At 46.2% G+C, this 18757-nt stretch overlaps 1 protein-coding gene across 1 annotated transcript in view; it reads left to right on the top strand.

Moving 5' to 3' along the window:
- Positions 1 to 18757, top strand: part of ST8SIA2 (ST8 alpha-N-acetyl-neuraminide alpha-2,8-sialyltransferase 2) — a 68048-nt gene that overhangs the window by 26758 nt on the left and 22533 nt on the right. Inside the window, exons 2-4 of the mRNA XM_047797012.1 lie at positions 5415 to 5477; positions 9548 to 9676; positions 14574 to 14831. Of these exons, the coding sequence (XP_047652968.1) occupies positions 5415 to 5477; positions 9548 to 9676; positions 14574 to 14831 (450 nt within the window). The remainder of the gene's footprint in view (positions 1 to 5414; positions 5478 to 9547; positions 9677 to 14573; positions 14832 to 18757) is intronic.

Genomic DNA, 18757 nt, shown 5'->3' with positions numbered 1-18757 from the left:
GGAACCAAAGATGTGGGAGATTCCAACACAGCTTCGGGAACCCAACACACTTGGAACATGACCTTATCTATAAACAACGGGGCTTGGATGTAAGAAGCTAAACAGAAAGGCAGTTTTCACCTTTGCTAATTGCTTTTCACTAAAAAGAAATCCAACCATGCACGTTACTGTTTTTTAACATGCTATTTTTATTTATTGTCTTAGTTTACTACTTGGAAAGAGTATCATGTTGGTGGTGGAAAGAACACTGACATCCTGAAACATAGAGCTTTAAGTTAATCAACCTCTATCCTTACTATGGCTTGAGGATATTTGGCAGGGCCAAATGGGCAGTGGTTATTACTAACATTATACCTTGTTTTATAGAGTTCTTTATAGTGTGCAAAGTGCTTTCCCATATGTTTTCTCATTTGGATGATCTAAGCATCTTTGTATCTGTGATTGCAGAATTTGGTAAATTATCTTGAGCAAATTTTTCTCACCTGATCATCTTCTATCATTCAACCAAGAAGGTGCCAGCATTCCCCCATCACAAGTGATGTTAAGCTTATTCTAATAACAATGGAGGCAAAACCTAATTAGAAAAAAAAAATCCCTTGCCAATTCATGTAATTCACTTTGACCCAAACATCTGCAGTCTGAGTTTCTTTGAATGATAGTCTGTCCCATTCTATGTGTGTCTGAGAGGTGAAACTGTCTTGTGCAGTTAAAAATAGTACATGGGAACACGGCATGCAAACTGCAGGGAAGACTTTGGAAGCAAAGTCCCACTTAATGATGAAGTTAGATTTGATTCATTGAGCCCCAGTTGGGCAAGGCACTGTGCAAGGCTGAAAAGATGAACAACATAGGGTCAGCTGGCTTTAATATAGGTTTTACTATTATTTATCTATGGTTGGGCCAACAGATCAGGGGATGACTTCCATTGAAAATGTAGTTTGTTACACTCCCAGATACCAAGAGGGGTGGCACAACACATCATGCAGGGCCACATGGAGTAGCACCAGGTTGCTCAGAAGGCAGAGAGAGGGGGGAGAACTGTGGGCAAGGGCACAATAAACTGTGGTTTCCATGGGAAGAAAGATGAGACAGAATAAGCAGGTTTAGGATTGGCTTACTTTGAATAACTTCAGCAGACTGTGGGGCATGTTTGTCTGGTACAACTGTAACCTCTGGTTGTATTAAACCAGATAGGAGTTCCCGTCATGGCTCAGTGGAGACGAATCTGACTAGTATCCATGAGGATGCAAGTTGCATTCCTGCCCTTGCTCAGTGGGTTAAGGATCCGGCATTACCATGAGCTGTGGTGTGGGCCACAAACAGGCTTGGATCTGGCATTGCTGTGGCGGTGGCATAGGCCAGCAGCTGCAGCTCTGATTTGACCCCTATCCTGAGAACCTCCATCTGCCACGGGTGCACCCATAAAAAAACAATAAATATATATATAAAACCAGACAGATGCATAGATGTCTGGTACCTGGCTTCAGGTGATTAGGGCAGGTGGATAGTGGCCCTGATAAGGGAGGTGGCAGGGGTGTGGGCTTTAGATTGGCTGGTTGTGTTTGAAAGTTGCACTCCCAAGCCAGTTGCTTAGTATCTAAGAATTGGCTAACCCTGAGAGGACCTGCCACTCCAGAGTCAGCAAGGCTGCAGATGTCAAAGCATCAGATACAGAAAATAAAAAACATGGTTAATGCACATACCTAGGGTTTCCCTTCCAGTGGGGCAAGCAGCTGAAGAAGCTGCAACTAAAACCATATCTCTATTCCTGGGCCTCTTCAACTATAAGAGGAGGAGTTTAGACTATGTAAAGGACAAGATTTTTTTAAAATCTTCTACCTGGAGGAGTTCTCATGGTGGCTCAGCAGAAATGAATCTGACTAGCCTCCATGAGGATGCAAGTTCAATCCCTGGCCTTGCTCAGTGGGTTAAGGGTCTGGCGTTGCCATGAGCTGTGGTGTAGGTCACAGACGTGGCTCCGATCCCACATTGCTGTGGCTGTGATGTAGGCCAGCAGCTATAGCTCCGATTCAAACCCTAGCCTGGGAAATTCCATATGCCACTGGTGCAGCCCTAAAAAGACCAAAAATAAAAAAAAACTCCCATTCCTAATTCCATTAAATAATTAAATATGAAAAGAAGGGGGACAAATGCTAGAGCAGAATTACATGCTTTTGGGAAGAGAACTGAAAATTTGGGGTGGTTTGAGGGGAGGCACAGGTGTTGGGCTTGGGGTTTAGCATAGAAAGGTAATAGGATGGGTTGGCCGGGGAGGGAGAATGGAGTGTGGGGGGATTCATCTCAGAGGCACCAGGCCAAAAACAAGAGTTAGAGCCAAGGTTCTTGAATGGAGGCAATTTTGCCTTCCTGCCCCAGGGGACATTTGGCAATGGCTGGAGATATTTTGGGTGGTCACAACTTGGGGTAGAGGCCAGGGATGTAGCTCAACATCCTACAGTGCACAGATAGCCACCCAACACCAACACTGAAATCGCAATAATGCTGCGTCAGGGAAACCCAGAGTTAGAAGAAGGATTGGTTCAAAAAAATGCATGAGTTGTGGTGCCCAAGTCAGCAGGTTGAAGGCTCCCCAGGACCTGGCCTGGAGGCAGGAGAAGAGAAACACAATGGGAAGACTTGTTGCCCAGCATTGGTCCCTCTCCAAGCCCCTGGTTACGTTCAACCAAATAGATGCACAGATGCAATGCTCTTCTCACCTGGAGCCCTCTCAGGTTTCATGAAAGATGCTGAACAAGAGTTTGTTGAGTTTATATAAGCAGAATTTTACATTTTTATCAAGTCAAACCTGTCTGCATTTCTCGTAGGATTTCTTCTTACACTTATGAATTTAAGTCCTCACATAACGCCCCTCAAATGTCATCAAGAGTTGATAAATATTCTCTTCCATTTTCTTACCAATTTCTTATAGGTTGCCTTCTTTCAATATTTAACTGTTTAATTCAGTCTTTTCCAGAGGTGCCATAAGTGTTCTTGGTGATAATGTAAGATGATTTTAGGAATTCCATTGATAAATATTTTTGTGGAAATGGTTTTTTGTTCTTTTCAGATGTGTGTATAATCATGATATCAAACCCATGTGTTCACAGATGGTGTTGCTTAAGAAGTTTTTAAAAAATGAGTCAATTTAAAAACTTAAAGTAGATAGTAGTATGGGTAATAAAATATGGCAAATTGCTGATAGAAATACAAGAATTACTAAAGTCTGAGAAACACATTAAATTCACTTGAAATTTATTTTGCTGTCTAGAGTAGGGGAACACTCACCTGATTCCCCTCCAACTCACTTCCAGATTATTAATGAACTTCTTCATACCCTTTATTGAATTTCTCACTGATAATGATTTTTAAAAATCATACATCTGTTCTCATGTGCTGCGCTTTTGGGTGGTCTTTTTTGTTCCATTAGCCTTTCATTAGTCTTGAGCTGTGACCACACTTTTAATTACTGTACTTGACTTAATATCTGGCCCACCAAATCTTCCCTTCCCCTGAGGAGTGCTGATCTTGAGGACTGGGATTAACGTCAAAGCATGAGAAAGGTTCGTGACGTGTGGACAGCAGCGTGCCTAGGAAAGCCCTTGGGGTCTGACCTGCATGGAATGTGGTTACAGGCCAGGGCTGGTCAGATACTCCCAGACCTTTGAATTAGAAGTGTGAGAGCTCCACCATCCCAAGGGGAAGTGAAGAGAGACGAAAAAGAGATATTAGGCATTGATTTAAATATGAAGATGTATCTCTTGGTCACTACACTGTACAGCAGAAATTGACACAACACTGTAAATCAACTATACTCTAATAAAAAATAAAATTAAATAAAAAAGATCCAATGATGTTCTGTGCAGTTAAAAACCAGAGGGAGCGTGGTGAAATTTGAGGCCAGAAGGGAGACCTGGGATGAGGTGCTGAGTAAGTTCTAGCACTCTTCCTGTTGCTGGTTATCCTGCTGTGAGGCAGAATATTTTCTGTTGCCCAACAACATTGAAAAGACATTTCAATCTATCAGGAAAAGACACATATATATGTTTACGCACACATGCACACACGATGTTCCCTATACAAGTATGCAAATCCTAAAGAAAGCAAATAGAGGAGTTCCCGTTATGGTGCAGCAGAAACGAACCCAACTAGTATCCATGAGGATGCAGGTTTGATCCCTGGCCTCATTCAGTGGGTCAGAGATCTAGCGTTGCTGTGAGCTACGGTGTAGGCTGGCAGCTGCAGCTTCTATTCAACCCCCAGCCTGGGAACTTCCGTATGCCAAGGGTGAAGCCCCCCAAAATAAATAAATAAATAAAGGCAAAAAAAGAAAGCAGATAGAAAAATCCAGACTTAAAACCAATGAGGAAATAGGCATTAACTTCCCCCGAAGAGTTCTTATTACATCACAGGATTCTTTAAATATATAACTTTTGCAGTGATTTTAATTGTTTCTTGGGAATGTCCCAACACCTTGACTGAAAGGCTAGATGAAAATTTTAAAGATGAGAAAACTCTGAAAAAATATCTCCTCAAAATGTATATCCTATAAATCACTGGGGAAACAGTTACTTAATTTAATAAAAATGATTAGTCTCACATACATCTTTTAAACACACACACACAGGGCACAAAGTGAGCTAGGTAATAGGTACCAGGGGCAGATAATTCATCTATCCCCAGGCCCAGTATGATTAGCAAAGCAGGGTGAAACTTCATGGCCCAATAGCCCCCGTCTAGAATGGAATCTGACAGAACTGAATAGATGGTAGGGCCGGAAAGGGCCTTAGAATGAATGCTTTTACTCCAAAAACTTATCCTCCCGAGAAAGAAGCAAAGGCTCTCATGACTCACCCTTTTCCTGCTCCCCTACAAAGTGACACCACTTAACATTATCTTTCCTGCCACCAAAAAGCAAATCATTCTCATATTTGGTTGGAGGTACTGACTGAGTCAGTCTTGTTGAATTTCTGATGTCTCAAGTTTGGAGAGGATATGAGGGATCACATTTTATCACAGGTGAGTGAAACAAGAGAAGACCAGGGGCAGATGCTGAGTCAGGCTAGGGTACATGCTGAGTCTTGCTAGAGCAGGTGCTGAGTCATGGTAACCCTTGCTGGCCTGTGGGATTAACCATAGGAGATTAATCCCAAAGGAGTATATCTCAAAATTCACATGAAATTCTCAAATGGAAACTTTGGTGCGAATTGAAACAATGTTCAGGTGGAGGCAGGGGAGGATCTGGGAAGTCTACTGCCCTGGCTTGGGTTTGTGACTAGGCCATTCTGGAGAGGCTAGAGTGAGATCTCATCAGCCCTCTGTGGTCTCTAGGTGGGCTGGGGGACCTCCTGGCAATTGAAGAGGGCTTTGCAAAGAAGAGCTGGGTTTATAAATAATGCGTTTCCTTTGTCTTGCAGGAATTCTGGAGGCAGAGGTACAATCAGATCAGCTGTGAACAGCTTACATAGCAAATCTAATAGGTTTGTAAATTAGATTTTGTGTTCATTTGTTTTTGCTGTAAGGCAGCTATTAATCTGCTTCTCCTCTTTGCTGGATGGTGCCCTTCTTACTTAGCAAATAGATCTGTTTTGGTTCACTTTGGCTTTGCATTTCCCTAATCACTTTGGGGTGGGGGGGGAATGGGGGGAGCTATTGATAAAAGAGTCCATGAAATGGTCCAAGGTCTAGAGGCTGCAGAGATGGAAAACTCAGATAGGTAAGAGTCACTTCCTTAAAAAGAGCCCACCTACTTGGAGGCACTTGAGCCACCAATGGGCTTATTCATAACTTGCATTTTTGCTGAGTAATGGAGACTCTAAAGGGAATCAGGACTTTCACCCAATTTCATTGAGGTAGTTGGCTTGTCCAGGAAATAAAGATAAAAATTACGCATTCAGGAACTTTACTGAGACCTTTTAAAAATATTTAGGACAAAAAAAAAAAAAGGAGTTCCCGTCGTGGAGCAGTGGTCAATGAATCCGACTAGGAACCATGAGGTTGCGGGTTCAATTCCTGGCCTTGCTCAGTGGGTTAACAATCCAGCATTGCTGTGAGCTGTGGTGTAGGTCCCAAACACAGCTCGGATCCTGCGTTGCTCTAGCTCTGGCGTAGGCTGGCAGCTACAGTTCCGATTAGACCCCTAGCCTGGGAACCTCCATATGCCGCAGGAGTGGCCTAAGAAATGGCAAAAAGACAAATAAATAAATAAATAAATAAATAAATAAATAAATATATTTAGGACATCAACTTGGAAACGCTAACCTTGATTACTGAAGGCACACTCCGTAAATTCTAAAAGTGTTTCCTCAAATGACAGTCCTTGGCCAGAGGACAGCTTGATTCAGGAGAGTGAGCGATGCTTTGTAGAACAACAGACCCAGGCTTGCCCTGGCTATGGTTGGACCATACCTCAGTCTCCATCCTTCAGCAATGACAACTGCCCCAAAGCTCTGACCTACATGCAGTCTTTCAAGCCTAAGCTTAAGGAGTAGTAGAAGTGAGAAGAGAGTGTCAAGTTATTGACATAAAGGAAGGCCAGTATGCAAAATGAAGGTCTTGTTTTACTTTCTAAATATTCTGTTTTGGTCAGTCTGGGAATGAGTGGTCCAGGTTATTTGGGGTAGGGTCTGTTATTTGCCCTTCCATATTTTTTTTTAGGTCTCTTACATCAAGTAGGTCCATTCCTTACCTGCCATGATTGGCTCAGGAAACTGTCCTGTCTGTCCTTGACATCATTGCTCCTAAACTCAAATGACCTCTTAGCCACCTTGGAGCTAAAAATGAGGTTAATGCCATGCCTGGTGAAATACAGATCCCACATGTATCTCTTCTACTGTGTGAAAATGCCCCATTTTGGAGGAAGAAGATCCTGTCCTGGAGCAGTATATCCTATGCCCTGTGGTTACTTGGTGTAGGCAAGGGGGTGGGGACGGCTTCAGTCTTCTCAGGAGCCAGGAGCCAGGCAAACCTGGAGTCAGTCCCAGCACTTGTTAGCTGGGCTGTGGCCAAGTAAATTCACCCATTCGAGCCTTGGTTTCCTTATTCAATTAGAATAATAATGCAACATCTTTTTCAAGGGATGTTTCTAAAAGCGCGACTACCGAATATAAGGCTCTAGCCTAGAGCTTGGTGTGCTAAAGGCACTCAACTGATGCTTATTACCATCACTGTGGATGGATCCATGGCATCAGAGGATGGACAGTGAGGTGGGCAAAGAAACTTAAGCCCAAAATGAGACTCTAGTGTCGTTGGGGTGGACGGGGTGCTGGAGACAGGAGAACACATTCACTAACGGGAAACACTTCAACTCACCCATCAGCCATGTTTGTGCAATACTGAGCAGGTAAAACCAGTGAACCGAGGTGGTCCTTGGGGTTATCTCATCTATCCCCTTGATTTTACAGATAAGGAGGCTGGGCCAGAGACCCAAAATGACTTTGCCAAGTCCCTCTTGTAGATAGTGGCAAAGCCAGAGTTAAAGCCCAATAAGACCTTGGCTGGGCGTGGAGGATCCATCCAAGTATTCACTAGGAAGTGGACAAAGATGGAATTTTACCATTATCCAAGCCAGTATTTCTCTTTCCCTTTGTAAACCTCCATACCCTGTACCCCAGAAAAGCCTGGAAACCCTCTCTGGAGGTTTCCAAGTGAGTCCTTTCTACAAACACCCATGACAAAATACCTCTGGAGATCCTTCTTTCCTGTGAGAACCTGGGGTCACCCAATATGCCCAGCTTCTGAGGAGCATGGCCCTAACTGAATCTACCATAAGCCATAAGATATCAGGCCTCAGGTACCAATTACTGACGAGAACACCAGCTAGCTTCTGAGGGAGACAACTCTGCATCACAGTCATTAAAGTATATCTCTCCCATGTACCTGTGGATGTAGGTGAAGCAATGAAGCTTGAGATCTTGGGGTGTGGCAACTAACTCTGGAATCCTGAGGGTCACTACTCCTGCCTGTCACCTACAGAGGAGTATTTGGAACCAAAGGGATGAAGCCACAACCAGAACTCCTGGAGCCTCCTGAGATGGCAGCCAGGGGTAGAAGCAGGAGACATTAGCAGTGCTTCTAGAATTCTAGAACTTTAGAGCTGGATATTTTCCCTTCTATACCTTCTTTCTATAAATGGGGAAACTGAGGCTCAGAGAGATAATGTGATTTGCCCACAGTCACAAAGCTCATGAATCCTTCCTACGATGCCCTGTGCTTCCGTTCATGAAAACAGCAACAATTGCAAAGGAGTAGACCTTCTGTTGTCTTTCCTAGGCTCCCTTTAATTAAGCCTATGTGGTAGAGGAATGCATCTGCCTTACTCAAAACTCTTGAATTTTCCATCCTCTGCAAAAGTTATGTATATTTTAATCCAAAATAAATGATATCATCCAGAAATATCGGAGGATGGAGGTGTGCAGGGAGAGTGTGCACCCCCAAATGAATTGCTTCTCTACCTAAAAAAGAAAGATAGATCATTGGGTTTAAACCTCTTTAAAAGGATTTCATCTTTTTTAACTTGGCTGTTTCAAGATAAATGCAGAGGACATGAATGTTTGGTTTGAATTCTTCAAAGCTCCAGAATTTGGCATCACAAATCCACTTATCATTCTAACTGGGAGAATCTGCTGTCAGCACAGACAAAAGGACCTTGCGATGTGACCCACATGCATCTTTGTGCATCCGGCAGAGGCAGGCTGCCTCCTACACTGCCTTTAGAGATGTAATTGTAACCTAGTTTCTTAGAAACCTACTAGCATAGATTTCAGGCATCTGAATGCAAGCAGTTCCTATAATGCCTGGTATTCCTGAGTCAGGTGGAAAGATGATGTGCAGCCAGATTTATGACTGGTCCTGGCATTCAGAGCCAGCATCTTGAGCCATCCAGGATCCCCCAGGGTCAAATTCAAATTCAGCAAACACTTGTTTCTTGAGCACCTGCTGTGTTAGACCATTGGGGAATATTGAAATGAGGGAAGGAACAACCCCCGCCTCCCCCCTGGCTTACAGTCTAGTGGACAAGAGAAACAGAGAACTGGTAACTCTGAAACGAGGCGGATATTTGAAAGGATATCTCAGAGTTACAAACGAGGGATAATGGAATAAGGGGAGGAGGGAGAAGCCACAGGCTACATCCCATTACCCCAGTATGAGTTCTTGTTTTCTCTTTATTAAGTTTGTAAACCAATCTGTGATACTTGGTTGTTAATGCAACTGCTCTTTGGAGGTTCGCAAAAGCAGCTTGAAGAAGTATGACTATTTGGACAGTGACTGCTAGGCTTCACTGACAGGAAACGTTGGGGGTGGGGTGGGGAGAAAGATAGTTTATCACTCCCTTCCTGTCTCCCAGAATGTATGTAGGTTGTACCTGAGGGAGAGAGTTTGTGCATTCTAGAAGATAAATAGACTCCCTTCCCTTCTTAGGTAATAACTGCAATTTTGCTCCTCCGAAGAAGTTTACATTCGGGCTCGTGCAAAAACAAAACTATTAGACTTGTCATTGGCTTGCTAACAGATCATGTCTCCCCTCTTCCTCTTTTTTTTTTCCTTCCAGAGCTGAAGTTGTAATAAATGGCTCCTCATCGCCAGCTGTTGTTGACAGAAGTAATGAAAGCATTAAGCACAATATCCAGCCAGCCTCGGCCAAATGGAGGCACAACCAGACACTCTCTCTGAGGATCAGGTAGTGGTAATTACCTCTAGGACAAGACACAGACGTGGCCTTCTTTGGCATGAGCCGGAAAATTGCTGTTCTCCATCATCTAAAGAAGTCAGGATAGAAATAAAATGTTTACCTCCTACTGAGGCAGGTTTCATCTGTAAGCAATCAGTTGGAAATAAAAACACAAAGCAAGCCTGGCATCCAGGCATGCGTGCACAGCAATTTGGGCTGGGGAAGTGGTGGGAACTCTGGGCTGAGGTCCTAGATTTGGAAGGAGTGAGGATCTCAGATCATCATAGAGGGCTTCTCCCCAAGGAACCCCAAAGCTGCAGTCCTTGCAGGGCATCCGTCCCCCCTTTTGACCACAATGCTTCTCCCATTTGTCTTTGGAGAGCTGCCTCTCCCACAGTCTGATGCCTTGAATAGGTAGCCCCTCCCTGATGACATGAAAATGAAAAGCCACAGCCAGTCATGGGGTGACCTAGGAGCTGATGGGACACCTGACCACAAAATAAGTCTGTTTAGCCAGAGAACAACTCTTTTCCTGATCTTTGCAGAGGGGATGTTCCCAGAGCACTGCAGTCATTGTTGGATGGTGGGAACGGGGAACTGTAGAGAAGGGATTCCAACATCAGCCCTTTGGCTACTTGGCTCTGAGAGAGCCGTGATTGACCCAGCAAAGACTGGTCAGTATAACCCAATCATTCACTTCTAGGCGTTGTGCTGAGAGCCAGGGGGCACTGACGTGAATCAGATGTACTCTCAGGAGATGCAAATGTACCAAAGACAGAGCAGTGTGTGCTGTGTAATGTGTGCATTCAACAGTGTTGCCTTGTATAAACTGGTGGAAATAGCAAGATCATATTGAGGAGAGTACTTCATTTTATACAGAGACTAAGAGGGCTGGCCAGGAAAGACTTGCCCAGAGCAATGGGTTTTGTAGGATAATTAGGAGTTTGCCAGACATGCCAAGCTGCTGTCTGAAGTCTGGTGTTTGTGCTTCATGTTGCTGGAGCACCAGTCAGGGGGAGGGAATGGGGGTGATAAGGACCAGATGGGAAAGCCTTAACTATCACAACCCACCTTCCCAGTCCATCACCACAGGGAGGAAGCTGAGAAGAGGGGACTGGGGCAGGGCAATCAGCCTTGACCATAGCCACCAAAAGTGTCAGCACAGAGCAGGGAGCATGAGGAGCAGCATGAGATTGAAGCCCTGGCAACTGAGACACAGCTGAAGGAGCTGATTCCTGTCACCACTATTCTGCCACCCCTTTTTCAGTGCCACTTCTGAGGTCCCCTGGGTGGGCTTGCCCCCTTTGTCTTGCACCCCAACAGCCAGGGTTACTCACCCTTTCAGCACCCCTGCTTTGCACTAGTCCTGGGGCTGCCATCACAAATTTCCACTAACTCGGTGACTTCAAACAAAAGAAATATATTCTCTGGATTTCCCATTGTGGCTCAGAGGGTTAAGAACCCAATTAGTATCCATGAGGATGTGGGTTTGATCCCTGGCATCCCTCAGTGGATTAAGGATCCAGCATTACCTTGAGCTGTGGTATAGGTCACAGACGCAGCTCGGATCTGGCGTTGCTGTGGCTGTGGTGTAGGCCAGCAACTGCAGCTCTGATTTGACCCCTAGCTTGGGAACCTCTGTATGCCATGTGCATGGCCCTAGAAAAGACAAAAAAAAAAAGAAAAGAAAAAAAAGAAATTTATTCTCCTATAATTCTGGGGGCCAGAATTCTGGAAACTTCCTCTGAATGTTCTAGGGGAGAATCCTTCTCTGCCCTTCCAGCTTCCGCTGACTTCAGGTGTTCCCTGCGTGTGGCCGCATCACTCAGCCTTGTCTTCACTCAGCTTTCTCCACTGTGCCTGTGCACCCCTTCTCTTGTGTCTGATAAGGACACTTGTCCCTGGATTTAGAGCCCATCAGGGTAATCCAGGATGATTTCATGATCCTTAATTCAGTAATTCAATTACATTTGCAAAGATGCTGTTTCCAGTGAAAGCACCTCAAAGGTCCCCAGGGTTAGGAGGTAGACATATATTTGGGGTGAGGCTACCGTTCACCCCATTCCACCACCTGTGAGTGAAATCCTCCTGCCACCACAAGCCCACTTCCAGTCTCCACTTGCCCTTTCTCCCAACACTGAGTGGAGAAAAGGACACCCCACACCCACCCCCTGCCTTTCAGAGAAGACCAGTCTGTGGCCTTTGTGGGGAGCCTGTAAACACACAGCTACCACGGCAGGAACAATGTGCCTTCACCCAGAGGGGGAAAGGATTTCCTTCATCTTCCTTCCATTAGTCTCACTGAAATTATTAATAATAAAAGATTCTGTGAGAGATTTGGAATGATGTTTAATAATTGGTAGTAATTTCTCTTAATTAGTTAGAAATTAATTCCCTCACAGAGGAGTTTATCTCTGGGCTTTCTGGGGGCTCTCCTGCTTCTAAAAACTCTAGAGTAAGTAATTGCAAAGATTTCAGCAATTTCCCACCTCTATTAGTTTGTCAAGTTGCATTATCTTTGGTAAAGCCCAGTAAATAAAAACAATGCCTCTTGTTTTCCATCAAGAGATACATATTACTCATCAAGGGTGGTTTCCCCTTGCAGGATAGCAGGAGATCCAGGTCACTGATAAGGAAGGACCAGTGGGAGATGAGTGTCATGTTCTAACTGCCCCTCTAGACACTCACTAGAGGCTCTCATACCAGGACCCATCTTAGCATCCCCTGTAGACCTTTTGAGAGCGTGCTGAGATCTGGGCCACTCTCAGAATCGGGCTATTTCAGAAGTCAGCCTGGAGCTTCTGAATTCTTTATAGTTCCCCAAGTGATTAAGTGTGCATCCTGCCAGGACACCCACAGATTATGACCATCTCAGATCCCACAGGTTCTCAGAGGTCAATGTCATCGTCTGCGCAATGGGGCAACCACTGTTGCCGAAAACTCAGCCTCTGTCTGCCATTGACGAATAGAAACACAAAGACAAGAGTTTTGGGTGAAGGAGAAAACAATAGCTTTATTGCTTTGCCAGGCAAAGGGGACCACGGCAGGCTGCGCCCTTCTTGAGAGATTAGGAGGTGGCTTTATAGTTTGGGGAGTGGAAAAATAGGGCCACAGATAAGGATCAGGGTGGAGGCAAACTTGCATTGTCTTTCAAAGCTGGTGTTTAGTGGCCCCAGGACTGTGTCTGGTGGTCCTCCTTCTTCCTGGAATGAAGACGGCTTGATCAAGTAGTTTTTCCATTTGTTGGGGATTTTAGTTCTGCAGAACCGCTCAAAGACATTGCTTTGTATATTCCTTGAGAGGAACCAGGACCCTGCCCCAAGGCTGCACTTGACTGCTCCTCCCTGGTCTCTGCATCCCCTCCCTTCCCTGGTTAGCAACTGCCCTTTGGAACTCAGGGAAGGTCATGGAGGCTGAGGCTTATTCCCTAAAAACAAGAAATGGGGGACACAGAAAGGCTTGTGTTCCCAGTTGCTCTACAGGGCCCTGCTCAGTAATACCACCTTGCAAATTCTCCCATTTGCAACATGTGTGAAGGTCCTGTCCCTGTGAAAGTCTCTGTGGGAAAGAACAGCATCATCATGTCTGTTCTAGATGGCAGTGCGCTCACTGTGGGAAATGGTACCAGATTTCCTCCTCTCCATGACTTGAATCATTTCTAACTAAAGATCTTTGGGGCAGTTTACACAGTTAAGTAAAATCTCCAGCTAGGATCCTCAAATTCCTGGGTTTGGAGTAAAGCTCTACTGTGCTTCTGAGAGGGTATTCTATTCCTTTTCTGACCAATCCCATCCCATCTATGTGCTTTGCTGGATGAATCTAGAACTTTCCCCCTAAATCCAAGTCACCCTAGAGCCTAGAGAGTGGTCTTTTGATCACCTTTGTTCTGATGCAACACAAAGGAACCCTGCCCTGAGGGACCAGATATCAGTATTTACAAGCCCCAAACTAGATAGTAGTGAGGTGGGGTTGGGAAGCACAGGCCACAGAAACAGCCAGGGCTCAGGTGTCAGGCCATGTTCCCTGTCTCACAAAGGGAGATAGTCGACACACCTTAGTATCTATACCCCACCGACTCCCTGTGCCCAGTGAAGGCTTCCAAGGAAGAAAAGACGAATGAGGAACACAGGTCATCCCAGATTCCTCTTCGTAATTCAGGACTGCCTGTCAGATGGTGGCCCTGGATCCTGTTCAGAGATGACCTCAGTTTGGGTTTGCCCAGGACACAGGGACACAGTTTGTCCCTGGGACATGGGGCTTTCAGTGCTAAAGGCATGCTTTTCTAGGCAAACCAGGAGGGCTGGTCCCCCTTCCTTCTAGGGCCCTTTGTTTTGGGGGATTTTTGTCTTGGTTGTTTGTTTGTTTGGGTTTGGGTTTTGTTTGTTTGTGTTTTGCTTTTTAGGGCCTCACTTGTGGCATATGGATGTTCCCAGGCTAGGCGTCAAATCAGAGTTGCAGCTACTGGCCTAACCACAACCACAGCAACGTGGGATCTGAGCTGTGTCTGTGACCTACACCACAGCTCATGGCAACACCAGATGCTTAAGGCACTGAGTTAGGCCAGTGATTGAACTGCATCCTTATGGATATTATTTGGGTTCCTAACCCACTGAGCTACAATGGGAGCTCCCCAGGGCCCTTTGTGATGAGCTTACATTGTATCCAATGAAGATGTTTCCCAGGGCAGTTATCCTGTCTCCTAGAAAGAGGTTGTGACCTCAGAGACCTGAATGGCCTCTGGGCTGTTTTGACAATCCCTGTCTGGAACCCTTTCTCAGAGGGCATCTGACCTCTAGCTGCACCTGACCTCTAGCCCAGCAGGGTGATGGAGGAGAGGAAAAGCCAGATTGGCAAAGGGCTGCTGGCAACAGGAGACTTTTTCCTCATGTGTGTTTGGTTTTCATAGGAAGCAAATCTTAAAGTTCTTGGATGCTGAAAAGGACATTTCTGTCCTCAAGGGGACCTTGAAACCCGGAGACATTATTCATTACATCTTTGACCGAGACAGCACGATGAACGTGTCCCAAAACCTCTACGAGCTCCTTCCCAGAACCTCTCCGCTGAAGAACAAGCACTTCGGGACTTGTGCCATCGTGGGCAACTCTGGGGTCTTGCTGAACAGCGGCTGTGGGGAGGAGATTGACACACACAGCTTTGTCATAAGGTAACTGCTGTGGGGGCTCTGGACCCAAAGCGACAGGCATATTTAAGTTGAGCATTGCCAGTTGTCCCAAGAGTTTGAAATAAGACAAGTTGGGTTAGTCCCCATTCTCAACCTTGATTGTGCATTAGAATAAAGGTATCCTTTATCTAATTTTTTTTATCTTTTTTTTTCCATTGCCGCATGTATGCCATATGGAATTTCCCAGGCTAGGGGTCGAATTGGAGCTGCTGCTGCTGGCCTACACCACAGCCACAGCAATGCCAGATCCAAGCCACATCTTCAACCTACACCACAGCTCATGGCAATGCCAGATCCTTAACCCACTGAGCAAGGCAGGGATTGAACACATATCCTCATGGATACCACTTAGGTTCTTTACTGCTGAGCCACAACAGACACTCCTTTTTTATTTAATTTAATTTATTTATTTATTTTTGCTCCAGGTAGCCTTTAAAAATCCCAATGTCCAGACCACATCCCAGAAAGATTAAATTCATCTGAGGGGTGGTAATGCATGGCCCAGGGAGCCTGAGTGCTTCCGGTGTGCAGCCAAGATTGAAGGTCACAGATCTAGAAGAGAGGCAGGCAAACTATGGCCCACAGTCTGTATTTATCAATAAAGTTTTATTGGAACATAGCCACCTCCATTCATCCTCACATCCTCAGTGGCTGCTTTCTCACTGCAATGTAGAGTTGAGTTACTTGGCCAGAGGTGAAGAGTGAGTGCAGAGAAAGCATGCAGCCCACAAGCCTAAAGCATTTATTATCTGGCCCTTTACAGAGAAAGCCTGCTGACTCCTGGATAGAACCTAGTACAAAAGTTTGTTTTAAAAAAAAAAAAAAAAATCTTGGGCTGATCCAAGTGGTTGATCCAAGTTTGTATAACTCTTAATTGTTCTGTAAGTTGCACTCGACTGGTGCCTTTATTATCCTGTAGTCAAATCTGGGAAGTGAGAGGGCAACAGAGAAACTTGGACTTGTTCTTGACCATCATTGTCTCTGAATGTCACTGTGATCAGCATCATTTTCCAGTCACCTGGGACACTTTTGGACACAGTTACCCACCACCCTGACACCTGACCCCCAATTCAGACAGACTCGGAAACAAGGCCTTGCTGTCCCCTGGTCAAAAGTAGGGCACCCCGAGCCTTGAGTTTCATCCCTAACAGCGCCCCAGCCGGGGCAGAACCACTTCTCAGGTTTCTCCTGGGGCTGTCTCTGTGCAGAGCCTTGTCCTGGGCTTTGGGAAGCGGCCTTATCACAGAGCTCCCTGGATCTCAGGATGTGGGAATAGACGGTGTGCTGATTCCCACGTCCACTGTGATGGAAGAGCCGCTGCAGTGTGGCAGCCACTCTTGATGTCATTTGTTGTCCTTTGCCAGGTCTGTGCTTGGCATTACCAGTGGCTTCGTTCCATTTCTCAAAGCCCTCCAGTCTAAAGATCTGGGGAGGATGGGGAAGATCAGGTTTGTCTAATTGGAAGCCAGAGAAGGGGTGAGGGTGGCTGGAAAGGGGTTAAAGGTGCAGTCAGAGGGCAAAACTGCCCCCCAGCAGGGACTGATCACCTCCTGGAGAGCCAAGCGGCGTTGAGGGCAGTTTCCTGACCTGGTCCCCGTGGCGTACTTTCTATGCTCCACTCAGCCCTGCCCCAGAATTTCCAAAAGCCACGGCAGTTTCTAGCCAACGGTTTCTTTTTTTAGACACTTGTGTGGCAAGATGAGCATTGCTATGTCCAGAGTCCAGCCTTGGCTCTGCTGCCCATTTGTCACATGACTTAGAGTGTGTCACTCCCTTTTCCGAGCCTTGGTTTCATCGGTGGTTGGTCTGGTCTCTGAGGTGCTTCCATTAGGCTCTAGTCCAGCACCTCCAAACTTTTTTTTCTTTTTTGGCTGCCCCAATACATATGGAGTGCCTGGGCCATGGATCAGATCCAAGCCATAGCTGCTACCTAAGCTGCAGCTGCAGCTGCAGCAACTCAGGCTCCTTAACCCACTGTGCCGGGCCAAGGATCAAACCTGCGTTCCAGTGCTCCCAAGACACCACTGATCCTGTTGCACCACAGCAGGAACTCCCAGAACCTCCAAACTTTAATGAGCAAGATGCAGAGTCTTCAGATCTGGAGTGGGGCCTGAGACTCTGCATTTCTTTCTTTCTTGTTTTTTTAGAGCTGCACCTGCAGCGTATGGAGGTTCCCAGGCTAGGGGTCTGATCAGAGCTATAGCCACCAGCCTACACCACAGCCGCAATAACACCAGATCCAAGCCACATCTACAGTCTACACCATAGCTCACGGCAATGCTGGATCCTTAACCCAGTGAGTAAGGCCAAAGATAAAACCCACAACCTCAGTCAGATTCATTTCCACTGCGCCACGACAGGAACTCCAGACTCTTCATTTCTAATGCCTTTGCTGCTGATGAGTGGACTGCACTTTGGGAGGCATGGCCATAGTATGCTTTGCCTCTTCCAGGAGTCAAATCCACAGCGGTCCATACACATTTAGAAAAGAGGGACCTGAAATGCTATGGAGAGAGCCACTCTGAACAACGTGCAGTTGTCCTTTAACCTTTACCCTATGACTCTCACAGATCTGCATGTCTGTGGGGTAGATTTATGGTCTTTTAGGATAAAAATCACAAGAAAATCATATGACACCCCACCCCCCCCACCCCACCCCCATGTAGAGAGGCCCATTTGATGCCAGGTGGCTGCACTGGCTTGTCTGCCCCCAGGACCACTCCTCTGGGTTCTTTCCACCTGGGAGGGGGTGGATCCTAGAGGTCAAAGGCCTGCCCAACCAGTAGATGGAGTGTGATGCCAGGGTACCACATGTGCCCAGGGCAAGGTGAGTGCTCATTTCCGCCCCTGCCTTTCCTTAGGGTATATGGACATCACTCCATGACTCCACACCACCTCTCCTGCCTCTCTGGGTGGTCCATGACCCTGTGCTCACACCAGCTGTGAGCATCCCCCAAGCACAGGGGGTGTCCCTCTCTGGACTCCAGTCCAAGCCTGTTCCCAGCCCAGAAAAGGGGCTCCATGTGGCTCTGCTGAGATAAAGGACACTGTGAAGTCCTAATGGGATGTTTTCATCTCTATTCACCCAAGTCTTCAAGCAGTTGGCCTCACTCTGAGTTTATGGGAGGCATGTAGTCCCTCTCCCCCATCTCAGAACACTCTGCATGTGAGTTGCAGGAAGACACTGTGCAGACAGAATGCAATGAGCCTATAAAACATGGAGCTTCCTGGGGGAGCCCCAGGGGTGGGGGTGGAGGGTTCAGAGAGAAACAGCCTGAAAGTTGATTGACCTTGGCGAAGGGAAGCGGTGAGGAGGAAGAAGGAAGCAGGGTGAGGAAAGGCATGGAATCAAGAAGGCTGATGTGTGTATCAGGGAGGCTGGTGCTAGACCGAGCATGAGTTCCACAAGGTGCCAGCGGGGACTGAGGCTGGACAGGAGGGCTGGTCCCCTCAGGGACCCCATGGTCCTGCAACACCAGTTTGGGGAAGGAGATTGCCACATGCAGGGTCATAGGTGTGCAGAGTAAATTCCCAGATGTATGGGGGTCAAAATTTCATTGTTTGCTCACAGTTATATACACACATACACACTTCAGTAGGGAGAAACCTGTGAACAAATGCCCTTTCACAGATAAATCATCATCGTTATTATCATCACTTAACCTTTACTAGGCACTTAATGTATGCCAGGCAATCCTACACACTTCGTGTTCATTAGCTTATTTAGTTTTCACAACAGTCCTTTCAGGAATGTTTCATTCCATCTCGGCTCAAGGAAGCTGAGGTACAGAGAGTCAAAGGTCAGTGTCAAACTGTGGGCCTAGGCGTCTGACTCTGAGCCCCCACTAACAGCCTCTCCCACCTGCAGATTCCTTCTCTCTGTGAACCCATGGATGTGCCTGCTGCTG

Source organism: Phacochoerus africanus, chromosome 9, assembly GCF_016906955.1.
Source record: "Phacochoerus africanus isolate WHEZ1 chromosome 9, ROS_Pafr_v1, whole genome shotgun sequence".
Classification (NCBI taxonomy): domain Eukaryota; kingdom Metazoa; phylum Chordata; class Mammalia; order Artiodactyla; family Suidae; genus Phacochoerus; species Phacochoerus africanus.
This window is presented reverse-complemented; position numbering and strand designations above follow the sequence as displayed.